Below are 22,235 nucleotides of genomic sequence, written 5' to 3'. Positions count from 1 at the left end.
AAAAGGTTGGAGAGCGTCAGTAACAAGTTCAAACATGAACCACCTTACTCTATCTACAGCTCTGTCAACTGCCATTTAGGTAGGCTCTACGCAGAACCAAAAAAATGCCAGGTCGAGGATTTAATATGCCAATTCCTAGGAAAGTGAAACCCTCCCTGTTGTTTCTGTCGTTCCTTCTTTCCTAAAGAAACGCCTCAAGCTGAGTGGTGCGCCTGAGGCGGTTCCAGGTTCTGTCTTTACCCTGTTGGGTTTTGTTCCTTTTGTCCATCATCATAATTCATTTCTAAATAAACACAACAACGAGCATGGCCCACCTTTACCCAGTCGAGTCGACAAGATTGAATTGTCCCTTCCACATATCGAAGGACGCTATTTTGTCACCAATTGCCTACCACTTCGGGATAGTACCTATGATCTGAGTATGTACTTCGTACCTTACTGTATGTACAGAAGTTGGGACCCTAAAATCACCAAGGCCACTTCAAACCCGGGATCTCGATGGATCCTTGTCAAGCAAATATGGACACATGCACGACGGTTCAAAGCAGCTTGCACATGCCAAAAGCCCGATTCATCCGCATTCGATTCATTATTACTACTAGATAGAACCGGCATTTGATGATATTCTTTTCAATAGCCGGTAAGAGCCTTCTTATATTTATGCCCTTCAACGGTCGTTTCTATCTACACCAACACTGGTACAAACCCATATATCTGCTGGAATCAGCTGATGTATGCGGCCACACCGAGAAAGCAGCGAGAAAAGAAAAGAAAGTCCCCATCAACCGCCGGCAACCGAATCCGACCCTGTCCTGTTTCCAATGGCTGTCGATTTATTCTCCAGCTGTCCGGTCGACTCCGGCCTCTTCACCGTGCGTCCCATTCTGGGTCTTCCGCTGGGCCTTCCTGTAGCAGCGGGTCCGCTCTTAGGATACGGACAGGACGGAAAGCGCCCTTTGAAGCTCGACGCCCATTGTCTCTCCGCTTGTCCAGATTCCGCTCCCACTACTGTCTTATGCTCGCTTTAGCCCTGGCTGCGTCACCGAGTCCATGCTCCAGGTACTGGACTCTAACGTTATGAAACCCACAAACACGCGCATTTCCTCTGCACCGGTTCCGTCCTCGTGACCGGCCCGGTCCCGTGTATTCTGCAACTTCAATACACATGCCGTTGCTGAATCATACAAGCTTCAGGATGCGGTATATACTATCTTTACAGGAACCCACAAGGCAATTGGGCGCAGAAACGTCGATTGGTTTATGAGAGTGGTCATTCGAATGTTTCTAACTGAAATTACCAAAACGTGGGGGCTTCAAACACTGGTCATAATCACACCAAAGGAAACACAGTATCCAGGGGAATCATCAAGTCAATTATCGTGACGTCTCCAACCAAATTACATACTGGAGCCTCCCGTTTTTTTGCAACTACATTTTGCAAATCCATAGGATATGGAGCTCACTCCCAAACGCCAACGCCTATCCGATACAAGTGCCAAGGCAAATGTCAATGCCGACCAAGATCCGAGATATCCCCTTACCAAGATCTATGCATCTTGCATGTGGCGCATTTCAGCTGAGTCTGTGACGCTTTGCTGGGATATTAACGAGGTCAGGGTACAATCATCTCGTTAACGTTATTCATCACCTGCACTGTGGAAAGAGTGCATAGGAGGCTGAGCAGTTACAATCTGCCAACCTATGCTTTGTCGTGGACCTTCTCGGAGGGTGTGTCTGCGAGTTCTTCGTACCGATTCATGACATTCTCCTCCACGGTCTCATGGAATACATCCACCTCAGTGGACGCGAACTTCCTTGCACTAATACCTCGCTCAAAAAGCACGTCGAGCTCCGCAAATGTGCGCCCGCTTGGCTCTGGTAGGCGGAAGAAGGTGTAGATGATGCACAAGAAGCAAATACCGCCCTATTGTTCTCGTCAGTAACGAGGCGTATGTGTTCTGGAGTGGCGGAGTGGCTCTTACCCAGAAGAATCCCGCATAATTACCCCAGTCCCAGGCAGTGGGGTTGAGCATATAAGGAGTCAAAACGCTGTTGATAATGCCCACGACGTTGCTGTTGTCGAATGTGGTTAGCTCTCCGTAACAACAGCTCGACCATGGCTTGAACGTCAACTGAGGATAACGTCCCCCGACTTTAACAATATTCGTGACTTACTAGAGGTTACGGCCAAGAACAACTGTCTTGATTTGCAAACGCCGGGATGACAATTCTCCCACGAGAGAATAGCATACAGTTCCAATGGTCAACTGGTAGAACAGGGCCCATACAATCATCATACACCCTGTGGCTAGCGATGATTGGCTTCGATGAGCCTCGGGCACTAGACCAAGGAAACCCATGATGAGCAACATGGAACAAAGACCGCAGAGACCATAGAGAACTAAGGATCGTCTGCCAATACCCAAAGTCATAAGACCCCAAGCACCAAAAACTCCGGCCATATTGATACCGTACTGGCCCAGGGCAAATGAATATGCCTTGTCGGCTGATAGTCCAGCCTGTTCGAGGAAGTAGGTGGAATAGTTGGAGAATGAATTGCCGCTCAGGTTCTGAATGGCCCAGATCATGCATACGATCTCGGTACGGCGGAGGTCGGTGCCCTTAAAACAGTCCCAGTAGCTTGCACCAGATGTGATCTTTTCTTCAAGGGCAGTTGTATGTACCATCATGGCGATAGTTTCGTCGGCGTCAAAGTCAGTCTCGCGGTCGAGACTGGTCAAGCGAAGCAATGCCTCCTTAGCATCCTGGGTACGACCTCTTCGGACCAGCCACCAAGGCGATTCGGGCGCAAAAAAGATGCCAATGAGGAGCGGCAAGGGCCACATCCACTGGAGAGCATATGGAATGCGGTACGCCCATTCATCGTCGCGCTTGAGCATGGCGTGAATGACACCTATGCCGATCTCCTGGCCAAGGCCCCAGCAGAAGTTGACATACGTCGTCAAGTACCCACGCAGAGCAACTGGACAAACCTCAGATGCATAGGTAATGGTCAATGTTTGGAAGATACCCCACGGGATACCACACAGTATCTCTGCAACAAGCAGGGTCTGAACGTTCTGGGCGGTAAAGAAGATGGTTGTGAAGCCAGCTACACAGACAAGACAGGCCATGACAGTGTAGCGATAACCAAATCGTTCAGAGATCCAACCGTTGATGAAAAGACCAATGATCTCACCACAATGGGCTCCCTGCGAATTGTTGATGAGCGAATGCTCCGAGGACTTGTGGGCAGATCACTTACGTTACTCAGACCAGCTTGCCACGCAGCTGGTACCTGGTATTCTTCATCATCACCAAGGACGCCATACTTCTGGTTGAACTGCGGGAAAGCATCTGGTAGTAAGTGTTAGCGAGATAAAGCTATGGCTTTGTTCGGTATCAATGCTGACACCGCACATCAGGCATCTGATTGCAGTCACACGCGGATGGCCAGGAAGTCGGTCCGCACATACAAAAGTTATTGACGAGAGAGATGTCATAGCCCTCCATTACAATACAGGTGGAGATGAGGATACTCCAGAAGATGGCCTTGGGATAGAGCTTGATGCCCTGGCGTAGGGTCATGGTACGCTCCTTGTGGGCAGCTGAGCGGGCATGCTCGACGATGTTGATATGCGTCTTACTGGGGTCGGTGTTATCCTCAGCGGCCGAGTTTTCGGGGGCGTCCTTCGAAGGCGGGGCCGGCGTCACCATGTCTTGTTCGTCCGCCATGACTTCAGCTTCCTGAGCCTGGTCGTGAAGAATGGCTTCAACACCTGGCTTACAAAGCTGAAGACGGCTGTTGGAGAGCACTGCAACGGACAGAGATGGGCCAAGCAATATGATCAAAACTTGTCCAAATACGCTTGATGTTGTGGTGGAGGAGCAACGTCGAACGAAGCCATACAAATATGAAGTTCAACGTATGTAGGGAAGGTGATACTTCAGATGGGCCACAACGAGACACAAGAAAACGGCAAAGAATCCGTGGGCGACAGCGATGATAGCCACTCTTTACTCACACACGAGCTGCACCAGTACGTAGCAGAAACAGAGAACGAGCAGAGCAGAGCAGAGCAAAGCAGACAGACAGAGAACACAAGAAGAGAGAAAGTCTGATGGAGTCTGGAAGGGACCTCTTTTCAGTTAAAAATGGATACAAAGGTCAACAACTTTTATTTTAGGGGCGGATGGTCGGATCAAAGCGGGACGAGCCATGCCAGACCAAGTATGGCAGAATCATTGAATAATGGAGTGCGACTCGAGAGTCTGGAGCTCGCAATTTCTCTCTGTGGTCGTAGCATTTGCTAACAGATTGCCAGGGAGCTTGTGAGGCCACTGGCCAATGGCGCCTGTCGAGGAACATTATCTCTCAAGCCAACCCTTGCTATTTTCAAGTGGGCCGATTGCTCTTGAACCACAGCAAGAAACCTGACGGTTCATGTCAGATCTGGTTCATTCAGATGTCGAAAGAAGCATGGTTGAGCCATAAGACCACTATACACGCTGTCACAGTTGCGTCCTTGATACACTGCCTTGCTTCAAGCAGAACGTCGGACATTGTTTGACAACGGCATTCAAGCTTATCTTTTCCAAAGTTATCAAGGGTGCGGAGCCTCAACTTGGCTAACCCTACTTGACTCCAATGCCCAGAAGCTAGAACAATCGGCAGCCATTTAGCGCCATTCAAACTTGCGAACCCCTGGAACTGCCAGGATAATTGGGGAACTCTTTCAACGTCCGTGGTAGGGCCGACAAACCTTCACCGTTTATTTCATCCCTCGCGGAGTGGCGAGAGCGAACGCAGCCGACTGTCTTCATGATATTAGTTGAAGTGCCGTGGAAGACACCAAGTTTGTGTCGGCAAAACATAATTTGTGACCAAGTAGTGGCTATTACTGACTTATATATACCAGCTTCAATTCGTGACATGGGAGTTACTCCAAAATACGAAAAGAAAACACACCTTGACCCCAATTGATACTGCAGTCTTGATGCCCTTGCGGTCAACTATGATTCGATAAAGCCAAGACTTCAAAATCCAGGCCAGCCTATAGCGAAACACCGTTGATCTTGAAACTTACATACACACATGCCAGGGTGGGACTGCTCTCAGCCACTATGTACCTTACCTGATCACGATAGCTCGTGCGGGGGCCATATTTGATCTATAAGGTTCCCAGCCGTCTGGGGAAGAGGCGGGGACTTGCATGGGAATTAATTGTCTGAGTTTTCTTACGTTATGAGTCAGGTTTGTGTTGCAGGGTAGTGGTGTAGTGGTGTAGTGATGCAGCTCTTATATACATTGCTACTCATGCCAACCTATATGCCATGCTTCGTTTGACTATTGACCTCAATTCTTCTTCCACACGTCTCTCCACCACTCCTTTAGCCCATATGCTTTCTCCTGTGCTTCAACATGGACCTTGATATCGCCGCCTCCAGTCAATGTCTCTAACAAACCCGTCTGTTTGCCCGTTTGCCCCCCTCCTCCTAGGCTCCTAGCTTTTCCGCCCGTCGCACGCTCCCGAATCTCACGAGCCACTGTAGGCGCAACTTCAGCAAAGCACGATTTGAGTTCTCGCTCGAGTGAAAAGTACGGCTTCTTTGCTAGATCTGGCGCCATCAGGTTATAGCTTCGTGTCAGGGCATTAAGACGCTCAATCGACAGCTTGAGATATGCCGCTTCGGTTTGCTCCCATGCTGAATCTCGAAACGGCCGCCCAACAACTGGCGAGGCAGCCTTGATCTCTTCCACTTGCCCATCAGCGTTCTTTCGTATAATTGGGTTGTGCACCTCTTCTGCTGCAGCGTATTCTTCCGCTCTTCGAATCTGCTCCTGCAATGATCCTCCCCGTGAAGCGATCATCCTCGCTGCAAAGCGTCGCCAGTCGTTCCGTAGTCGGGCTCTAAAAATACCTAGCTCTTTAGCAAGCTCCTGCTGTTTCTCTATCCAGGGTGGAACAATATCCTGTCTTTGAATCATTTTGTTCATGATATACTCCGTCGTATCGATAAAGGGGTTATCAGCGCGAGCATCGCGCTCGACTCCCTTTCCGCGGGGAATATTCTTGAACTGTCCTCTCGCAATAGCGTTCTCGATACGCTCATTCGCCAGTGCTGCAAGACCCGTGATAGAGTTTGGTAACGCTCGTGCTCCAGGCTCAAACCTCTCCCTCAGCTCTTTTCTCCAAGCCTCTTTTTCGTCTTCACTCATACCATTTTTGGCTTGTTGACCACCCATTCCGACATAAGTGTTCACCTTGTCCCTCGCTTTGGCCACTTTCTCTCCAGCTGATCGCCCCGGTTGCCTCTGTAGTCGCATATCAACCGGAGGAGGTTGAAACTTGCCCCTTAGGCCCGGGGCGAGAGGTTTCTTTGCATCATCGAGCATTCTAAGTACCGTATCAGCAGTGCTCTCTTCTCCTGTCCACGCCTGCGCGGAGGCGATGTGCCGTGTTCCCTCGCCTGCTGTTGGTGAGAGACCGGCCTCGGCAAAGGCACTGGCATTTCCAGATTTAAAATTTGCATCTGCAATTTTGTTCAACAGTCTTTCCTTGAGCTCTTCCGAGAAACCGGCATCCTCAACGGCCCTACGTCCGGCTCTTCCACCGGTAAAGAGGGCTTCCTCTGTAGCTTCTTCCAGCCGTTGAGCCAAAGGCCCAAGTTCCTTTTCGACAGTGTTTACATCACTCTCTTGTTCGAATTTCTTTGCAGTTTTGTCTTGTTGCTGATCTTCCGTCTTGGGTGCACCAGCTTGCGTTGAATATTGAGCTGGTGGCAATGTTCTGGGTTGGCAGGAGACTTGTAGGCAACGCCGACAGACAAAGGGCACTCGGCGTATAGTCACAGACATTTCGTGAGCCTTGAAGATCTATAAGAGCCTAAGTTGAATTCCAGTGCGAAATTGGAAATGTTGATAAAGGATGAACTTGTATGAAATTGTAATGACGGCAACGAAGTTGATCAGTCGAGATTAGTCAGCCAGCCACCCTGTACGCACCATCATCTCCACTTGAGCCATCAACATATTATAAATTTGACTTGGAATAGCTATCTCTAGTAAAGTCCTTTATATTTAAGAAAGTACCTGCATGTGCTCATACTATTGAATAGTTCGAATTGTCCTGTCGTGTAAAGACTCCGCCAGATATCGGCACCAAAAATGACCCTTCAACCTCAACTCACCACCAACTCAGGCTCAGCCTACAAAAAATGATTGAAGGCAATAGCGAGTATAAGGGCAAACACTGAGCTAACTGGTGGACTCGTATGAAACGCAAAGTCCTCTTTGTATCCTTGGTTCCCTTCACCGTGAGGATCATCCCTAGGTTCTCCATCGGGAGTGTTCGCCCTTACAATCCAGGTACTGCTGCTATTGCCGTGAAGTTCACCACTCGCAAGATTAACTGTGGCTGTTGAGCCGAGAATTTTACCACTTTTACTTACACCGATAACCCGTGCGGATCTAGGAAGTGGTAATGTCTCCAAAAGGATTTCTGTTTCAAAGCCAAATCGAGATGAATTTGCGAGGAGTCTGGGAAAAGAAGTGACGTTCTTGTCATCTTCACCAACGTACTACTGAACAGTCAGTAACAGTCACAAGTAAGGGGTGTGTCTCAACGCACTACTTCCCATCGGTCAACTTGGGTATCGCCATTCCAGGACACATAGATGGTAGCGTTTGTCGCCTCATTTCCTGGAACCGCGGCAGCGATGGAAGGACCCCATGGAGGTCGGCCAATCCATTCCATCTTCCACGCGCGATACACAGACATATCAAGATCGGGGTCGCCGTCAGTTGCATGTGGGATGACTCCTCGCTGAATGTCCATGACAACTGTACCATTGGATGCATGCTCGGTAATCCCTGGGTTCGCTCCCCAGCCGATAAGGAAGTTGCCATTGTCAAGGCCCTGGACGCTGCCCCCTGAGCCTGAGGAGATGTTCTGAGGATGATAAAATTCATGTAAAAGCCTGACTGTCATTTCCTCATAGTCAAGTTCCACAACAACACCACGAGAACAATTTTCTCCGCTACATGATCCGCTTGTGGTGACTCGATTGTCGAAGAAACTGATTTGACTCTCATTGCCCTGGACAAATTTTGCGCCATATTGATTTGCGAAGTTGGTTGCATTGCCGCCACTGAGGTCCTTGAATTGGTTGCGCTTTCCTCCGAGGACCCATCGTGGGTTCAGGCTATCAGCTTGGAGGAGGATGATCGCCGAAAGACTCCTTGATGAAACCAGGTAATGACCTTTCGAGGTCTGCTCCTGATCAGTGCCTGAACGGTTGAGAAACCAAGAAGAGGGCTCATACCTTTGACACGCTGTCTATGTGAAACCAGTCGAAGCCATCACCGTGCATGAACGTCTTTTTGGGACTGTATTTGACCATGGTGTCGGTCAGGTTGACATGTGTGAAGGATCTCCACACGTTGGTAACCCTGTTGGTTTCGAGTTCGACTTCTTGAAAGATGGAATCGCTTAGCCAACCATCCATTTCGCCCCCAAGAGCGGTCAAGTTGTATCTGACATCCTGGACAGCGGTCATCAGAGCTGTGCCCCCCTGAGTTGTGAACTCGAACTCATGAATACTGCCTTGTGTATTCCCTAGGTCCTCAATCTCGACTGTCCATTTCTTCTGGTAGTTGGCATCAAACGCATGACAGCGACCGCCCTCAATGAAAGTGAGATACTTGCCTCCGCTCTTCACTTGAGCACGAGCATCAAATGTTTTGGCGTATGAGATATCAGCATATACAAGGCTGAGATCTTTGCTTGAAAAGATAGCAGGCCCCGATTTGTCGCCATGCTCCATTGCCAAGAAGAGAAAACCTGAATCATCAACAAGATTGGGGTTGAAGGTACTGATTTGGAAGATAGGGGCCACCACCTCCGAGGACCTGAAGTCCTGTGAGGGAAATTGACCGAGGAAGCCCTTATTGTATGCCTTCAAATCATTCACAGGAGCGTCATCTGCGAGAGATGGAGTAGCTAACGAAGCAAGCGTCGCGACTTGCACCAAAAACGAAACCATTTTCTTGGAGACAAAAAGAGTGAGAAGCAGAAAGAGGAAAGAGATAGTGTAGAGAGGAGTTGCGGACAACGAAGCGAATGACGAGAGTTCCAAGAAAACTCCAAAAGTGCTCCAAAGACGAAATTTCGAGAGAGTGTAGAGGGGAAGAGGATCGATCGTTGATATTTGTCGGTGTAGGACGAGAGTTTCAAATGCCTCTCACAAGAAAAGATGGAGTGAAGGCGACATGGGACTTCCGTTACCCCAAGGCAGTTGCACTGAACAGTTTCGTGCCTGCCCTTTCTGAGACGTGCAACTGTAGCCTGAATATGAGAGGCAGGCAAGAGTCAAGACTTTCCACGACTTCTTTCCTGTTACATCTAGATGAAAGGAAGGAACACCGAATGTACTTGTCATATCATAAAGCGTCTCTTACGCCGAACCCCAGACACCGCCGCAATAATAGAATGACTCGTTCCTTTTTGTACGCTTTGTTATATCTCTGATGCTTGGCCTAGGTATGACTGAGACTCTCATCGCCCATAATTATATACAAACAATAACAACACAAAAGCTACAAGTGCCTGTGTCCCCCATGTATAGCTCCGCAACACCATACCATTAATAACTTTTGTGCTCCTCCCTTCTTTGTCCATGGCCTAGGCGCCTATTTCCGAGGGCCTACGGCTCGCACCGGTGTCTACTATGTATATCCAAGCCCAATCCAAACTCCTCATGTCATGTTGTATCAGTTTGTTCCTTTTCCGTTGGTCGTATCTAAGTAGTCATTCATAAAACAACAACAGCGAATCATATCCTATATTCGCCCCCCTTCAAGAACTTCTCGTTCGAGAATCTCAATCTGGCCAGATTCCCCTGTGCGTCGTCGTTCCATGACCCAGCGCGTAGCTCCACTGTCTTCCTCTTTGACGTATGATATACTATCAGCTGAGCCCTTGTGTCGATGTCCCATACCCGGACGCTTTGGAGCTGAGCCTGGTTCAGCCATGCTGACCCTGTTCGAAGTCTCCAGAGGGCTCACCATTGCCGAGGCCGGCATACTCTCAGCATCGGATATCGGAGAGATAGGATTGTCAAAAGACTTTGATGGGGGCCTGCTAATATTTAGAGGCCCTACCGATACATCCCCTCTAACGCTGGTGTCGAGTTTGGCCAGTGTCGGGACAGGAGGAGGAGACAAAGTCAAACCGGGAATGCCACCTGTCAAAGTCGGGCTTCCTGATGCGCTCACACTGTCCGAGTCATGACTAATGGTGGATAGGACCGAATTCTTTCGAGTATGGAAGGTCGTTGGGCTCATGATACTCTGACCCCATGGTGAGCTTGATAGGTCACCCCTTTCTGACCGAGGGGACCCATTCTGGCTAGACACAAGACTGGCTTGAGAGCCACCCCAAGCCCTGGATCGAAGACGGAGCAGGGCGGACAATGTCATCTCGTCGCCGCGATCACCCATTAGAGCAAGCTGGGCTAGACCAGGACTCTGCAGCGGTGTTCCGCTGAACCCGGGCATACCAAGGCTCATGAACGAGTTTCTGTTGGAGTACTCCGACCTCTCTGTGATAGGTGTCAAGTTCGGCTCCCTTGAAATCATGCGTCCACTTGTGCTGCGGTCCAAGCCATTCTTGGGTCCGAAGAAGCCACCATTAGCATACTCGAACTCGGGTCCTTGTTGTTGGCCAGCTGGGGCGGAGTAGAAGTTGAATTCCTGGCCATACCACCCATCGCAGTCATTAGCTAGAGCGCTTGCGTTGGCCTCGGCAATAATAGCATCGTCATCGAGCTCGAAATCGGCCATGTCTTCATAAGAATCGTTATAGCCACCATAATCATCAAAGGTCTCATAGTCGTCCTGCCTAAAAGAGTCGTCGCGATCTTGTGTATCAGGCGATTGGCTTGGTTCAGATAGAATGGTTTCATCAGCTGTTGGCGAAGAACTCCGTTGAAATTTTCCCGATGCTGCTGCCTTGTAAGTTGCGGCAGCGAGAGCAGCCTGGTAAGCCGCCATGGTATCACTGTTAGGAGGTGATGTTGAAGGGGCCATAGCTGAAAGGCCATGAGGTGAATGAAGCTTGGGGCTTTCGTGGACAGCCTCAGGCTCAACAGGTTGCTGTTCCTCAACACTGAGTGATGTGTGGGCCGTAGTCTTGGACATCTCTGAACCCGCAGAGAATGGCGCTGTCATATCTGACGATCGATTCGGTTCATCTTGATTCGCGGATCGTTGCAATGCATTCGCAAATGCCCCTGCGATCGGTCGACCGAATTGATCGGTATCATTGTTGTCAAATATCGACTCGTCAAAAGGAGTATCATCCCATTCTGGAGGGGCAGCAAGATCCTCAGCGAACTCGTTCCTCTCAAATTCTAGCATCCCATCATCATAATAGAGCTCGTCATCGTTTAATTGGCGCCCTGTATCGATTGGTGGCAAGTCTTGGTTCTTCTGGAATGCAGCCTCATTCTCCAGACTCGGCACTCTCGGAACGTCCAGTCCTTGGATCCCCAGTCCACCTGCCTGCATCTCTTGATTCAGTTGTTGGTCGAGTGGGAGGTTGGGAGACAATTCTCCAAGTATATTCGGCGTGTATTGACTCATAGCATATCCGATCCGATTGCCTTCTGCATCCCTCGGGGTGGGCAAGAAACCTGCGCTGCGCGGGCTCGTCAACGACGATGTAGGGCCCGATCGTTGAAAGACGAAGCCAGAGAAGTTCTCTTGATCGTTGTCTGGATCAAGCTCATCGTCTTGTTCGTCGACAACGTTTCTGCCCAGCGTATTGTTTAGGTTAGTGTCGAGATGCCCGCCCATTGGGTCATTCAGCGTATTGTTCATGTTATTATCCAGATGGTTGTCTATATGGTCATTGAATGTATCGTTGAATCCGCCGTCGTCCATATCATCATAGTCATCACCGACCATAGGAATATCTTCCTCGAAGCCATCGTCTTCCATCATTGCATCGTAATCGAAACCATCGTCATCAAAATCATCAAAACGCGAGTCTCGAGCTGCGGCGGGTTCGGCCGTCTTCTTCTCGAGCTCTCGTTGTCGATGCCTGTCCTCAAGAAGCTTCTCTTGTTTTGCAGCGCCAATCATATCAAAACTAAACCTTGACGAGGTACTCTTCATATGTCGAGGGATCGCAGAAGGGATGTCCTTGCCTGACAATCCAGACAGTGAGGGACCTCTCGATCTCCCAGCCCGAGGTGAAGTGGATCTCTCATGGATGTATGCTTCTTCATCAATCAACCGTGATGCTTGAGGCGACCTTGGCTGAACCGAGATGGGAGGGTTGTCCTTAGGAGGCACGGGAGGCGCATCTGACAAGGCGAGGTCAGCCATTTCTGCCGCAGGGATTTGAGCAGCAGTAGATGCTGTGCTTGGCGTCATCTTGAGGGCCCTGGAATCTTGGGAGTAAATGGACTCGGAAGCATTACTAGGCTCTCGCTGGGTTAAAGGTGTGGCCGAGAGAGGAGTCTCATCTGCCTGACTGGCAGCTGGGTTCAGAAACCTCTCTTGGGTGGGAAGGGGAGCGGAATTAGGGACTGGCGAGACAAAAGGAGGCTGCGCTGTTTCCCTGTTTACGGCGTTCCTCTTTGGCCGCGGGGCACTGAAATCATGGACCCGAGTTCCCATGATACGAGGGTCATATATCGGATCCTCGCCGCGCCGAGCCAAGGGTAATGGGCGCAAGTCAGGAGCATGCTGACTGTTCTTGCGCCTCATCAATAAGGTCGACATTGGTTTTTTGAGAAATGGCAGCCCTTTTTTGGGCTTGAGGATTTCGGTGTTGCTTGTTGTCTGTGTAAGCGAGGGGAGTTCCGTAACTAGTCGGGTACCTGCAGGACGGCGCCCAGTAGGTGCAGCAGCTGAGTGCTGAAGATCTGTAGGGGTACTGAAAGAGGATGCAGCTTTTGTATTCCTCAAAACTTGTGGCGATGGTCGCAAAGGAGCGCTGTTTGAGGTCAATGACGGTTGAGATGCTGACTGTTGTCCATGTAGACTAGATCCTCTTCCGTTGTCCGCAGTTTCAAGAGCCTGAGCCTCCAAGTCCCGCTGGTATTTTCTCAGAGCGACACCACCTATGAATGATCCCTTGTTAGATGAGCTTTTGGAGTTCGGTTGCGGTCGAGGAGGATCTAGCGGGCTTGTGGCAGCATTCTGGCGACTATCTCGTGATTTCCCAAGGTCCTCTGTGGTAACACGGGTTATGGGTGGTAGAGTGGGAGGCAATGCAGAAGGATTCGACGAGGTCGGTCGCAGTTCCGGAGAGAGTGCATCGGGAGAGAAAGGCACAGTGGGTGTTGGCGAAGTAGGGTTGTTATCGGGAGAAGGCGAGGCAGGATTCGAGGGCCCTCGCCTGTGGAACCTCAAATGGGACAGCATACCGAAGAACCGGCTGAGGTCTGCGTCAAGGAGAGTGAATCAAAATGTCGACGGCGGCTGGGTGGGGGGGGAGCGCTTCCGCGCTTGAGCTTGCGTAAGGGAACCGATACGTAGTGAGAAAAGGGCAGCGCATCCGTGGGGCAGCACCCGATGGTGTAGTGTAGGGCGAAGCAAACAGTAGGCGAAGGAGGCGATCGAAACGCGATCATGGCATGACTCAATGGGTCGCAGTCGCAAGAGACAACGTAAACATAGTGGTCGATCGATAGGGTGTCTTGTTTGGGCTTTGGGCGTGAGAAGAGCCGGGTATCGATAGCGCGCAGCAAGGGAGCGTAGGCTTGTTTCAATGCGCAGCACAGCGATAGCCGAAGTATGTTTGTTTTAAGTGAGGCTGGTGCTGATGCAGAGAGGCTCGGAGAATTCGGCGGTATAGTCGATGTAGATTGCCGCGATGGAAATGATGGAAACGATGGGATGAGATGTTGTTGGAAGGAGGAGGCTGAGGAGCTAAAGTGACAACCTGACTAACTTAATTGACCTGGCCCCGATGCGTGGTCGGTGACGGATTTACAGTTTCAAGGGACCCGATCCAAAAGCCTGGCAATGGCAAGCAAAGGCAGGGCAAGGATGAGTTGCACGTGCATGAGCCACTCGAATACGATTCTGACGCCGCTTCTCAAGTCCAATCAGCAAAGCAACAATGATTTTCTTTCAAGAGAGAATTTAAACCAACTGTATCATGAGTTGTTACAATCAATAAATCCATTGAGAGAACCAAGCAAGCAATTAGCTATGACAAGTAACTAAGGTAGGGCTTTTAGTTTAGTCCTACAGCTTTGTCGTCGGTAGTGGGGCCGGCTTCTGTTACAGCAAAGTAAACTAGGCTTTGCGCCAAGTCTATAAAAAGAAATCCCTACCTAGGCATCCCTTCCAATTAACAGCAGTAATAAGAGTGAATTATTTTTTGTACAAAATTTGCGCAAATAATGCGTCTTCCTTGATGATGAGTATTTGCCATGTCCGGGGCGAATTCATCTTAAAACAGAGTCTCCCTTGCCGTGGACAAAGGGCAGCTTTATTAACTACATCCACTTATACAAGCTCGCCCTTCAACTCTTTACGTGCAAGTGGCCATCGAGATAGTCTCTGACTGGGCCTAGGGTCTGTGCAATGGGTCTCGGCTTGGCGAAGGGGTTGAGCTTTGTTCCTGTTTCTATAGAAGTCTCAGACGCATTATTGCTATAGGACATGCTTTCTACTCGTTAAGGATCTTGGCTCTCCCACTTACGCCGTCGCAATCTCCGAGCATGAATCACCATCTAGTGCAACGGAGGAAATCATGTTCAGTATCGACATCACCCATGACATGCCCTCTGATGGGCTGCTATACGATATTTCAAGGCCTCGCTCTTGAGTCTAACTTGCCAAGAGGATGGAAGTACATGGGTGGCAGCCAACACGCCGATAAGGTTAATCCCCCAAGTCTAATCACATAAACTTTGCAACCGCTATGCCAACTATCGTGACATACCCAATAGTAGATGAATAGATATGCGATAGTGTTGGCCATGGCGATTAAGCTTATCTGAGACGACTCATGTAGCTGGAGCCTGGCCTTTCGACCAGGCATGCTCCATCGAATAGGTGCATAAGAATCGTTGATGACAAGGCGAGGCAACCTACCTATTCAGCGGTTAATAAGCAGCCGTACCAAGCGATCCCCCTCAGTTGCTTTGCTATGCGTCATCGAGTAACATTCCCATTTCGGGCATGTGTAACACTGCTGAGAATTATGTAAGTCAATGATAATGTCGATCAAAGTTTAATCGCGTTCGTGACATCGGTCCATGACACAATTCATTCGCATTAGAAAGCGATGACTCTTTTGACTCGGGGTACCTAGTTAATACTCGTGATTCAGTCAGCTGTCATCTTTTGAGTCCGGAAAATAGAAAAAGAAAACAAAGGGGCAGCCACAGTTTCAAAAGTCTTCAACTTTTAACGCTGACCTGAGCCACGAGGCTGTGAGGTTTAGTGAACTAATAATACGGCGTTGCCGAGCTGAGAGCCTCAAACAATCAGGTCAGTGTGTGACATGGACGTATGGGGGCTGAAGGCGTCGGAATCACGGCATTCATTTCTCATTGGCGAACGGAAATAAAAGATATCATAGTCCGATGTGAGGAATGTTGTTGGAGAGGACCGTTTTCGATATGTGGTGGTTCTTGGCGATGGCTTGCTCGGCCCGTGGTCTTTGAATGAAGATATCCATCTTTGTTTTGTGTTTAGGAAAAGCTTGGGGTACATTGTTATAGCATTCTGAAACTTCTTTTTTGTCTATCTAAACAGTGTAACACAGAGACTAGATCCTTTGCTTGGGTTCCGAAGACTTGTAGGCAGTAGGATTCCTGGGCAGACCTCACCATGAGTCGATTGACTTGGTGAAATACAGGCGGCAGAGACTGGGTGGGCACTTATTAAAATATATCTGGCGTAACCGAGCGCTCCGAACGTGGGGGAATAAGAATGACGTAGAATTTCCTGATTTTGATTGCTTGGCAGTAAATAACGAAGAAAGAGGACGTGAAGACAAAATGATTGTATGTATTTGTGTAATACAATATCCGTTGGTGATCAACCGGGTGCATCGTTACGTTGGGTGGCATCAAGTTTGTCTCGTGAGTTATTACCGGTTGCGGCTCATGAGAAGCATACACTGGACCAAACCTGCAGTACATCATCACTCAGCGAGTTGCACCCACCCACTCACTTCCCCACAAACCATCAACAATAGATAGATCTCAAGTCAGGTTCTGGAAGTAGAGATTCTTGGCCTGTGCTCGCCCGTGGCTTCGGTTCTAACGTAGGTAGCCTGACTTGACCTGGCTGGGCCTGGGCGGAGGCTAAGACTCCACTGCTGACGACGCATTTCTTGGGACTAATTTAACTTGATAAAGAAGGGCCAAAAGAAACCAACAACGGCCTGTATCCGTAAGTGGGAGAACAACGTTGCTGCCACGGATGACGAGGCCGGAAGACGGCACCGGGATGTGGGTACAGACGCGCCGGCCGGATCCCGCTGTAACCGTGATGTGACGTTTCTTGTTGGCTTCATTCGTCTCGAGAGATTCAGGAGAGGGTGAGAGGGAGACAATTCGATGAGATTCGCTAGTTCATTCTCTTGGCCACATGGAAATCCACCCTCCAAACAAGGATGCCTCTAATCTCTCGTCTCTGCCTTGTCCTCCCTTTCCTGAATCGCTTTAGGCTCACCACATCCCGCGATACCAAGTCTGTGAGAGGTCTTGGCCACGCAACAAGTTGTGGTGAGAGTCGGCTTGGCAATGACTGTTGCATCAAGTCATTTCATCGGAGGTTACGGATACTGCACTTATTAGTTTAAGTAGAAGCGTAACCGTTAAACTTATCGACCCCGAGGCGTATCCCCCATAAATTCTGTCATTTCATCTTATTTAACTGCGAACAGTGCAGCCTTGTTTTCGCTATAGCCTCTGAACTCGGTCTGTTCTAAGTTAGGAGTTGCTCCTGTCAACATCAAAACTCTCTCGTCTTAGACTCTTGACCCTCGCATAACACCCTATCACAGGTAGCCTTTACACTCTACAACCTCTCCCCTGAAGCCGTTTCTAGCCTCTCATCCTGTCCTGCTTTCGAAACGCCTCGCTCAAAGTTAATCACTGCTTCCCACCGGCAACATTCCTCTCTCGAAACGTGCACTCAATCACTTCGAGAGGCTACTTCCACGAATTGGGCGTCCACCACCGGATCATCGGCATAGGAATTGCATTTTCCAGTTCTAGACTTATCCTATTTCTATCTACAATTTCTCAGCCACATCAACACCAAACGACATATACATTTTGCCCATGGCCCCCTTCAGTACTTGAAATCGCCGCGCCTTTTTCTCCTGTTAGTCGCTTCTACTCGACTCTCGCGCATCATGTTTCAAGCACGATGGAAATCACCAGCAGAGCTCGATCATCAACTCCCAAGTCGTCGTGACAGTCAAGATTCCGTCATGGGTAGACTCGGTGGAAAGAATGTTGTCATCTTTTGCTCTACTCGCGTTTGGCGCGGCGCGCCTAAGCTGATCCTTCAGATCGCTGCCCTCTTCTTCACCACTTTTCTGATCTTTGGCGTATTACCAAATCGACTATCAGGTGGACAGCTCAGAAACGGTTCCACTGGACTATTTTCTTGGGGAAGACATGAGCCAGAACCCGAATCAAATCTGAGGATTGTGGTGTTTGGATCCCCCGATGTCGTGGGCAATGTCAAAGATCCCCGACGCAGAACATGGACCGAAGAATTATGTGACGAGGTTAGTTGCCAAAGTTCGATCTTGTGATGTCGACCCTACTTACTAACATACCATTAACTCAGCTTAGCTGCAGTTCTTATCTCTCATTGGTACCAGATGGTCGACCGAACAGGGGCCTCATCAGCAACGAACTCCATCAAAAAGGCGTCAAGGATCTTCTCAACATCACAAAACATACAGACGTGAAGAAGAAGCCAGCATTCGACTACAACTTCATCTCCAAACAGTACCCAACTCCAGACAAAGTCCCTGACTTAGCCAGCCAAGTGAAGACCTTCCTCGCGATGCCACCACCTGAAATTCCCCCGCGCGAAACGCTCTGGATCTTCAGCTTCGGCACTTGGGAAGTCTGGAACATGGCCGCAATGCCAAGGACGAAGTCGGAAGATATTATTACAGACATGACGAGAGTTATCCTTGACCAGGCTGAAATACTCTACGAACGATCACTAGACCCGACTTCCATTGCGTACTCGGACTTTTGGACGAATGCGACCGAAACCCAGATCAGAGAGCTGACGGCACCCGGCGCTCTAGATAGTGTCGACAAACGCAAGTTCGAGAGCTTTCGCATTATAGCGCCCATGATATTCGATCTATCCTTGACACCGGCGTGGCAAGCTCGACAGGCGCCACCAGTACCAAACAGCGTAGTAGAGCATACTCGAAATGCCGCAGAACTGACCAAATATTGGAATCAAGAGGTGGATTTTGCAGTTGCTGAGTGGATTGAGAGATCGACCAAGAAACCCCAGAAGCCGGCTTCTGAGGACAAGGCATCAAGCAAGACCAAGACCAAGAGAACCGAGAGTGTTGAGCCAGTTGAGCACAGCGAAGATATTAAAGACTCGGCGAAGAAGACATACGAGGACGAGCGTGTTATCCAAGCTCCATACCCCATGCGTAACGGGCTGGCGGTGGACATTGGAAAGGTGCTTCTCGATGCTATGACAGAGGGTGAGATGCAGCATGCAGCGGTGGTAGATCTGCGAGGACGTGGTACAATGTCACCAAACGCGACGATGCGATTCGCCGATGTCTGGACTTCGTGTGTCAAGGCTGACATGTCTGATCTCACTATCGATCAGGACAAGGTCACGGCTGACTGTGCTGTTGAGAACGACCATTTATTCTACGACTCGTTGACGATAAGCGAAAGGGCCATGAAGGGCGCAGTCCAAGCAGTTGTGCAAGAGATCAAAGACGAGCTGTTCAATGCACAGAAGAAGAAGGGCTGGTTATACGGGGGATGGTAGTTCAAGCAAGCGTGTATGATCAGTTGGTTTCCAGTTTGCATTTGACATTGCATAGCATTGCATTGGTATTGGTTGATACCCGGTGGTTAGAGACATGGAAATGCATATATGACTAAAGACAGGATGGACGGACGGATGGATGGCGTTTAGGAGTAGTTAGAATCGGTTTATTGATAAGATGGAGAACGAGCATCTTGGCATGTATAAGCTCTCGTACAAGTGCCAAAACGAAATTGACAAAATTGTGAGCCCCATCAGTGACTACAACACAAAGTCCGTTCTTGACGTACGGGCCGAACCTTGAGGGACTAACAAGGGGCTCTCCCATGCCCGGGATCGCCGGCTCGATGCTGGATCTACTACCAGGAAGTGGGACACTATGAAGCGTGAAGATCGGTACCTAGGGAAGAGATTAAGTTAAAGTTGGTTGATCACCAAAGAGGTTAACTCTGACCTGCAGGATTTAATGTCCGTTCTTCTCCTGGCTTAGCTATACATATCTCTTGGTCCAACACCTACCTACCTACCTACCTACCTAGTCAACAGTCGAGTTAAGGATGTGACGTAATACGGCAGTTGATCTGACCCCTGTAACCTCGATCGATCACTACAAGGGTCCTCTCTCGCCTGGCAAATCCAACATCCGAGAGGTCAACTGCAAATATGATGCCAACATGAACACACTCTAATGCCCCCCGACTCCTGTTTTTTGACAGAATTATAGCACAGCCCACTGCAAGCCACACTCAAACGGTCCAATCTTGGCTTTGGACGGGTCATTCTTCTAGGCATAGCGCCCACGCGGGTAAATCTCCACCCCCACAAGTCTAGAAGATCGGCGTCGCTGGTATCACGCAGCGACGTCACAAGTCCAAGACCTTACCTCAAACAAAGCACGTCGCAGCCTCTATAAACAAATTTCCTGCGCTATTGATTTGATCTCCATATGAGGTCACGTATATTAAGGCCAAGACCTGAGCTGCTGGCAAGTTCTTAACACGCGCACTTTCCTCCTGTGACTGAGACCCTGAACGTTCTGTTCTATTGTAGTTTGATCCATGAGACCGCCTCCTCGAGAATTACTCAAACATAAAACATTGTCTCGCTGCCTATTTCTTTTTGCACTTTCACGCCCTGAAACCTGACCTAGACATCCACGAGACCTTGCAGCTCCTGATACAGCAGCCTCACTGTCCCTAGGACTCATACAGCACGAGACCTCATTTGCCTCCCCAAGGCAACTCATCCTATAGTATATATCTTTAGCTCGTTATCGCATTTCAAGATGGAGGACAAACCGGACTTTGATCCTAGCGCTTTTGCAGCCGATATGCAGCTGCGCACTCGAAAAACCCGAAACTTTGACAAGGTCGAGCACGATCTGCCCGACCCCAAATCCGCCGCTTTTCAAAAGACACAAGCTGCTGCTCTCTCAGCACCTGTCAATGTTTCAGCCTGGCTCTCGCGCTTTGCACAATGGAACCCCTTCGGAAAAGCCGTCGATGCTGGAGACATAGTGTGGCTGATGGATAACACGGCGTATCGAAACCCTGAGACCGACCAGTGGGAAGCCGAGTTTGTCGCTGCAGTGTTCGAGAACGAGCCCAAGTGCCGCGTGGCGGATATAGTATCTGGAATTGCTTCAACGTTGGGATTGGCGGACGACGCGGCCGAGCGCGATGTTATCGAAAAGAGAATCATTCCGTTCCTCTGGGATATTCAAGCAGCGAGAGTTTTCTGGATCGAGCATAAGAAGAAGGAGATCAAGTTGGGACCGACGAGCATTAATGGTATTACCACGAGCGTCGAGCCTCTTCATCACGCTCATAAGGGGTCGGTAGTTGATGCTACGGCGTCGGTACCTCAAGGCACTCAAGGCCTTCACGACATGCAGACTTACTACGCTGGACCTGAGGGCTGGGCCATCATATCTGGTATGTTCCTTTGATTACTGGCCATCGACCGTAAAGACTAACACGGCTCAGATGTCGACGACACCATCAAAGTCACCTTGACCAGCGATCCACTAGGCATCCTCAAGACCACCTTTGTCGACGATCCAACACCAGTGCCTGGCATGCCAGAGCTTTACTCGGAACTTCAGACTCTTCTTCCTCGCGATACTCCGTGGTTCTACCTCTCGGCATCCCCGTACAACCTGTACCCTCTTCTTCGAGAATTCCGAGACCGCTACTTCCCGCAAGGGACATTGATCCTCCGAGATTCGAGCTGGCGCACGGTAGCAGGCTTGTTGTCGGCGCTGACAATGGGAACTGAGGAGTACAAGGCAGATCGCATGAAGAAGATTCACTCGTGGTTACCGAAGAGAAAACTCATTCTCATTGGCGACTCGACACAATCCGATCCCGAGGCATATGGCGAGATGTAAGTCGCTCGGATTGATGTAGCACCTCTTTACTGATTCGCTTGTAGTTATCGAACATTCCCTGGCTGGGTCAAGATGATACTCATCCGCAAGGCCACAGACGTCGCTGCGATTGGCATTGAAGAGAAGAACCAGCTAGAGAGGTTTGAAAAGGCATTCAAGAATGTACCGGTTGAGGCGTGGCATGTTTTCGAGGAACCGAGTGAGTGTAGGAACATTGTTCGGGATGTTGTTCGCAAGAGGGCGTAAGAGGTTATTGTTTACACTATAAGCAATGGACTTGTGTGAGAAGGAATAGGAGTGTTGTATAGCTGTACACAATGCGCACTGGATTATCATAGAGTGGTTAAGATATTTTATTGTTTGGGGGTTGTTATGGGCCATGACAAATGATGCATGCTTGCAAGAGAAGTACAGTTAAATAATTGAGATAAAGTTTGTCCTACTCTTAGACGTCAGGACCTGGCAGGCTGCAGAAGTGAAGAAGCCTGCTTATCTGCCCTCATTTTTTCTGAGTGTCTATTACCAAACGGGATGTTTATCACGGCAATCTCAGAGAACTCTGTCTCTAGCATTCTTGCTCAAAGATACTCATTAGTGTGATTGACTGCAAGCTTTTTATCAGAAACAAAGCTGGTGGCATATTGTAGTCACCCAATCACAACAAATGGTGAATCATTGTTGAACCAACGTGCATAAGTTACTGTGACATATATGGTGAGCCAACCACTAATTAATCGATCTACAAATGATTTGGCCTGTTGTTCTGGCTGTATCCTGTAGTTATTAATATCTGTTGACTTTGCTGCCCGCTTC

General features: G+C 49.3%; 6 protein-coding genes across 6 annotated transcripts; 2 read left to right on the top strand and 4 right to left on the bottom strand.

Moving 5' to 3' along the window:
• Window positions 1–1,699: 1,699 nt before the first annotated feature.
• On the bottom strand, window positions 1,700–3,735 carry FMAN_10503 (putative alpha-glucoside transport protein; the record flags this gene model as incomplete). Its single annotated transcript, XM_041824031.1, has 5 exons — window positions 1,700–1,924; window positions 1,983–2,073; window positions 2,176–3,212; window positions 3,266–3,357; window positions 3,477–3,735. 5 exons carry the CDS (start codon window positions 3,733–3,735, stop codon window positions 1,700–1,702), a joined length of 1,704 nt encoding a protein of 567 aa, XP_041689553.1.
• A 1,621-nt stretch (window positions 3,736–5,356) lies between these two features.
• FMAN_10504 (uncharacterized protein) lies at window positions 5,357–6,859 on the bottom strand (the record flags this gene model as incomplete). Its single annotated transcript, XM_041824030.1, has 1 exon — window positions 5,357–6,859. The coding sequence occupies one exon, from the start codon at window positions 6,857–6,859 to the stop codon at window positions 5,357–5,359; it is 1,503 nt and encodes a 500-aa protein (XP_041689552.1).
• Window positions 6,860–7,209: 350 nt separating this feature from the next.
• On the bottom strand, window positions 7,210–9,045 carry FMAN_10505 (uncharacterized protein; the record flags this gene model as incomplete). The annotated part of the gene is made up of 3 exons (XM_041824029.1): window positions 7,210–7,581; window positions 7,632–8,273; window positions 8,326–9,045. 3 exons carry the CDS (start codon window positions 9,043–9,045, stop codon window positions 7,210–7,212), a joined length of 1,734 nt encoding a protein of 577 aa, XP_041689551.1.
• Window positions 9,046–9,841: 796 nt separating this feature from the next.
• On the bottom strand, window positions 9,842–13,435 carry FMAN_10506 (uncharacterized protein; the record flags this gene model as incomplete). The annotated part of the gene is made up of 1 exon (XM_041824028.1): window positions 9,842–13,435. The coding sequence occupies one exon, from the start codon at window positions 13,433–13,435 to the stop codon at window positions 9,842–9,844; it is 3,594 nt and encodes a 1,197-aa protein (XP_041689550.1).
• A 3,961-nt stretch (window positions 13,436–17,396) lies between these two features.
• FMAN_10507 (uncharacterized protein) lies at window positions 17,397–19,033 on the top strand (the record flags this gene model as incomplete). Its single annotated transcript, XM_041824027.1, has 2 exons — window positions 17,397–17,777; window positions 17,840–19,033. The coding sequence occupies 2 exons, from the start codon at window positions 17,397–17,399 to the stop codon at window positions 19,031–19,033; spliced, it is 1,575 nt and encodes a 524-aa protein (XP_041689549.1).
• Window positions 19,034–20,318: 1,285 nt separating this feature from the next.
• On the top strand, window positions 20,319–21,668 carry FMAN_10508 (uncharacterized protein; the record flags this gene model as incomplete). The annotated part of the gene is made up of 3 exons (XM_041824026.1): window positions 20,319–20,967; window positions 21,019–21,418; window positions 21,467–21,668. The coding sequence occupies 3 exons, from the start codon at window positions 20,319–20,321 to the stop codon at window positions 21,666–21,668; spliced, it is 1,251 nt and encodes a 416-aa protein (XP_041689548.1).
• Between the last annotated feature and the right edge of the window lie 567 nt (window positions 21,669–22,235).

This window comes from Fusarium mangiferae (assembly GCF_900044065.1).
Source record: "Fusarium mangiferae strain MRC7560 genome assembly, contig: FMAN_scaffold016, whole genome shotgun sequence".
In the NCBI taxonomy this organism is placed as follows: domain Eukaryota; kingdom Fungi; phylum Ascomycota; class Sordariomycetes; order Hypocreales; family Nectriaceae; genus Fusarium; species Fusarium mangiferae.
This window is presented reverse-complemented; position numbering and strand designations above follow the sequence as displayed.